General features: G+C 47.9%; 1 protein-coding gene across 1 annotated transcript in view; it reads right to left on the bottom strand.

Moving 5' to 3' along the window:
- The window catches only part of GLB1L3 (galactosidase, beta 1-like 3), a 46,126-nt gene extending 44,525 nt beyond the window's left edge, over positions 1 to 1,601 (bottom strand). Inside the window, exons 1-2 of the mRNA XM_011934739.1 lie at positions 1,597 to 1,601; positions 113 to 233 (exon numbers count right to left, since the gene is read on the bottom strand). Of these exons, the coding sequence (XP_011790129.1) occupies positions 113 to 233; positions 1,597 to 1,601 (126 nt within the window). The remainder of the gene's footprint in view (positions 1 to 112; positions 234 to 1,596) is intronic.
- Between the last annotated feature and the right edge of the window lie 2,940 nt (positions 1,602 to 4,541).

The following is a 4,541-nucleotide window of genomic DNA, read 5'->3' as shown; positions in this document are numbered from 1 at the left end:
CGGCGCTCCCGGTGCTCCCGCAGCCGGTTCGGGCGCAGACGCCTCTCCGCCCGCCCTCGGAGGGAAAGCGGGAGGGCCCTTGGGTTAACGCCCCGACCTTGGGCTTCCTCACCTGGGTCGACAGCCAGCTGGCACAGAAAGGCCGCGTGTGGGAGAGGCAGAGAGAGCCAGAGCCCGGCGCTGGGCAGAGCAGCCTCCGCGCGGCGCGCACGACTAGAAACGACGTGCAGATCCTAAAACGAGGATTCCACAGAGCGCCACGAAGTACGGGGAGAGTCCCTGCAGAATTCCGGTTTCCCCACACTGCTGCCTCTTGGTAAACGAGTGAGACTCAGAGCGCGGAGCTTTGGGAAGGCGGTTCCCTCGGCGGGAGCGGCCGAGCACAGCTTCACGCAGGTGCGAGCGCGGAGGATGCTTTGGTGACAAAGTAGCGGGACCTGCAGGAGGCAGGCCCGGGGGGGTGCTGTGGACGCAACGGGGAGCTGCCCAGTCCCTTGCAGAAAACAGGGGGGACTATTCAACGGTTTCCAGCAGAAACTAAGCCAGGTGTTCGTTTTACGGAGATTCCTCGGCTGCAGGGTGGAGGCTAGATGAGAACAGACGTCCTCTCATGGTGGTTAGTAACGATGCCCAAGAGGAGGGCACGGGTTCCGGGAAGACTTGGGAGGTTAAACCAGCAGCTCCGAATAACTGAGCTCATGAGGTCGGTGATACGGTCAGGTCGGGGGCTCCCCTCTGCTGATGGAGTATTTGAGAACCTCTATGGATGAGCCCTGGAGAGTATGAAAGTTCCCCCAGGTTTCTGTGTTCATTAAACCTGTAGAACTCTTGAAACTGTGCAAGATGAAGTAACAATTTTGATCAAACAAAGCTGTCTGTCTTGAGATTACAGAAGTATCTCTACAAGGCCAACATCCCAGGCACAGGAAAGACCAGCCACTGGGGCTGCAGACCCAGCATGCTGGTGCAATTTATTTTTTAAAAAAATCATAATTTTTCCCTTCAGTTCCGGATAACTGATGGTGAAGCAAAGAGCTATAGCTTCCCAAAGCAGGCAGAAAACATCAGAAGCTTCCAGAACTGTGTGTGCAAACTTCCTGTGCCAGCGCTTTGATGTTAATAAAGCACAATTCCTGCTTCTAAATTGCTCTCTTTTAAGAACAGCAGCTTCTAGAAAAAGAAGGCAGCACCTTCTGTTGCTTTAGTAGTGGACGACCCTATAGGAGTTTATGTATGAACCAGAAAAGACAATTCTTGATTTCTTCTTAGGCTGAACTTCTTAAAGAAATGTATGAGACAACTGTAAAATAAGAACCCTTGTGAGATCCAAAAATCTGGGTTAAGGAATTGATATTATCAGTGAAAAATTAAAGGGAAAGATGCTCAACTATTAGTATTCCAGTGTCAGAGAGCTGTGAACAAAGAGTTGAGGTAGAGGTAACTTTAAGATTAAAGTATGCAAAATCTGTTGTCTACTTGTAAGATCGTCTTTCCAGGTTTACTGATAGTTAATAAAAAGCAGCAAAATTTATAAAAGTGAAAATTTCACTTCTACTTGTAAGCCATCCTTGTTAGAGAAACTCTTTGTTTACTTACGTCATGTTTACTACAGAAAATGAAAAATGCTCATCTGAGCTATAAAATGGACTCAGTGGTCTCTTAGTAATTAATTTAACCCACGATGATACAGTTAACAGGCTGAGATGGAGGGATAGGGAGATGACAGATACATCCCTGCTACAGATCTTCAGACCCTAGCTTTAAATTTTGTCCTTACAGACGTTCAAACTTTAAGTAAATTGATAATCGTCTCCAACAGGTTAAAAAACAAATGAAGTGGATATGCACCCCATCACGCAGGGCTACTCCCAGCAGAGGGAAGTGAAGCAGCCGGCCTCCACCTGTCCCTCCACAGGGTAACTCTGCTCAAGTGCAGGCCTCGCTGACGGAGGTGCTCAGCAGGGGGCAGCCCAGCTCCGCTGCCCGGCTCTGGCTGTTATCATTCAAATGTGTCTTTTCTAGGGACTGAGTCTGCTAGATGCATTCATTAGTTAAGGAAATGGAAAATCGTGCAGAACTCTAGGTGAGAGTCCAAGGTTAAAATGTGTTCTCAAGAGTCTTTTCCCCTAGGAGTTGAAGTTAATCGGCCTGATCCTGTCGGGATGGAAAGCTTGCTCTCTGCGTGAGTGCAGCCTTGGTGATGGAAAAGGGCCACCCTTGAGAAGGTAAGAGAGGAGGGAGGATCGCTGTCTCCATGGGGCACCCAGCAAGAGGTTCCTGTCCTTGCAGATAACCTGATCCATTGAGCTAAAAGCTGGATGGGGAATGTCTGTAAGAATATTAAAATCCTTATCCAAAAGTGATTTATTTTCATCAGATTTTTTCCTGTGTTATGAATATGACATTTACCAAGCACTCTTGTGCCAGGCACAGTTCTACATGTTTGACATTTCTGTCGATTGTCTCTTAACTCTCACAGCTCCATAAAGCGGGTACCATTAGTATCCCTCCTTTATCAGTGAGGAAACTAGAGCACAGAGGCTTTCAGGGACGTGTACTGTCACACAGCAGGCTGGTGACACCTGGGATCTGAAGGCCCTGGAATGGAAAGATTCAGTCTCATATTGCCCTATTGGGTTCGCTGGACTCTGCTCAGCAAGCAGCCGTGTGCAAAGCACTGATCTTGTTCAGACTAAGTGAGATGGCCTAGGTGAAAATGCTTTAGGAAAAATGCACAGACGCATTTAAAATGAAAGTATAACCACGTGGCTAGCAAAAGGGAACGTGAAATGCTTCTAAACCATCGGGTCTATAAAATAAACTAAAGGAACATGGACAACTGTATCCAAATATTAGAAGGCTTAAAAATTCTGTTTTTTCAGCTGGGTATGGCGGCTCACACCTGTAATCCCATCACTTCAGGAGGCTGAGGTGAGTGGATTACTTGAGGTCAGGAGTTCGAGACCAGCCTGGCCAACATGGTGAAACATGTTCTCTACTAACATGTTCTCTACTAAAAATACAAAAATTAGCCGGGCATGGTGGCACACGCCTGTAATCCCAGCTACTCGGGAGGCTGAGGCAGGAGAATTGGTTGAGCCCAGGAGATGGAGGTTACAGTGAGTGGAGATCATGCCGCTGCACTCCAACCTAGCTGACAGAGCGAGTCTCTGTCTCAAAAAACAAACAAACCAACAAACAAAATTATTCTTCTTTTTTTAAAATTGGTTTTACTTTTTTTTTCAAGATCGTTTTTTAGAGTTGGGGTCCCAGTCTGTTGCCCAATCATAGCTCACTGGAAAATGCCAGAAGAGGCCCCAGCTCTCCGGTGCTCTGCCACACACAGCACATCCCTGCCAGCTGGTGGTTCCATGTGGGAACTTCCTCTGAAAACAAAATTGAGGGACTTCTGTGGAAGCCACTTATGGGGGAGGCTGAAGAGAAAATCATTGTTACACTTTTACAGATACTGCTCCCTGCACACCCGTAAACAGGCAGGCACGCTGAGGGTGCTGCTACAGACCCTGTCCATCAGAGGGGCAGCTCTTTGCTGGTGCCTGGCCCTTTCCCCGTCTTCATGACCCCTCAGTCCCAGGCAGTGTGCAGCGCTCCCGGCCCGTCAGGCAGTCTCCTCTTATCCAAGCTGCCCACGAGGAGTAGCTTTAAGGGGGATTTCATGGTGCTGCTGGTGGTGGTTTATCCCTGACACCCTGAGGTTAGTGCCTTAGGTGAATGCCAGATCAAATCATAGAAGCTACAATTTTCTCTACCCAAGTGAGTTGGGGAATGAATTACTGTTCCCCTTTAATTGTGTCTTTAGGGCTCATCACAGTGTTAGGCAGATAGGAGACACAAATAAGTTAAATTTAGTCGCATATTCCCATCCAGATTCTGCCGCAAATCCCAGCAGCGGCACTAAATGCTTACTGTATCAAAAGTGCATTTTTATTTTTCCAGGGGTAAGTTGCAGGCCAGCAGAGAGCTCTGTGCTTTTCTCCTCCATCATACAGAGGTCCCTGAGTAATAAGAAAGCCTCCTATTCTTCCAACCATGGAAACAGAAATTTGTCTGGGAAGGAAGTAGGGAACCCGAAACACTTTGTAACCTGTGAAAAGCTTAACTGGTGTATTAGTCCATTTTCACACTGCTGTAAAGATACTACAGGAGACTGGGTAATTTATAAACAAAGGAGGTTTAATTGACACGGTTCTGCATGGCTGGGGAGGGCTCAGGAAACTTCTACTCACGGCAGAAGTTTCCCCTTCTTCACAAGGCACCTTCTTCACAAGGCGGCAGGAGAGAGAGAAGAGTGAGTGCAGGGGAAACTGCCCTTTATGAAGCCATCAGATCTCGAGAGACTTACTGTCATGAGAACACCGTGGGGAAAACCGCCCCATGATCCCATCACCTCTCAACAGGTCCTTCCCTTGACAAGCTGGGATTGTGGGGATTACAATTTGAGATGAGATTCGGGCAGGGACACAGAACCCAAGGCTGTCAGCTGGTTTCTAGGAGCCTTTCTCCTTTTGAGTGACCTAAAT

The sequence above is a fragment of the Colobus angolensis genome, unplaced genomic scaffold (genome assembly GCF_000951035.1).
Source record: "Colobus angolensis palliatus isolate OR3802 unplaced genomic scaffold, Cang.pa_1.0 Scaffold137, whole genome shotgun sequence".
Classification (NCBI taxonomy): domain Eukaryota; kingdom Metazoa; phylum Chordata; class Mammalia; order Primates; family Cercopithecidae; genus Colobus; species Colobus angolensis.
Note: the sequence above shows the minus strand (reverse complement) of the source record. Positions and strands in the feature narration are given on the sequence as shown.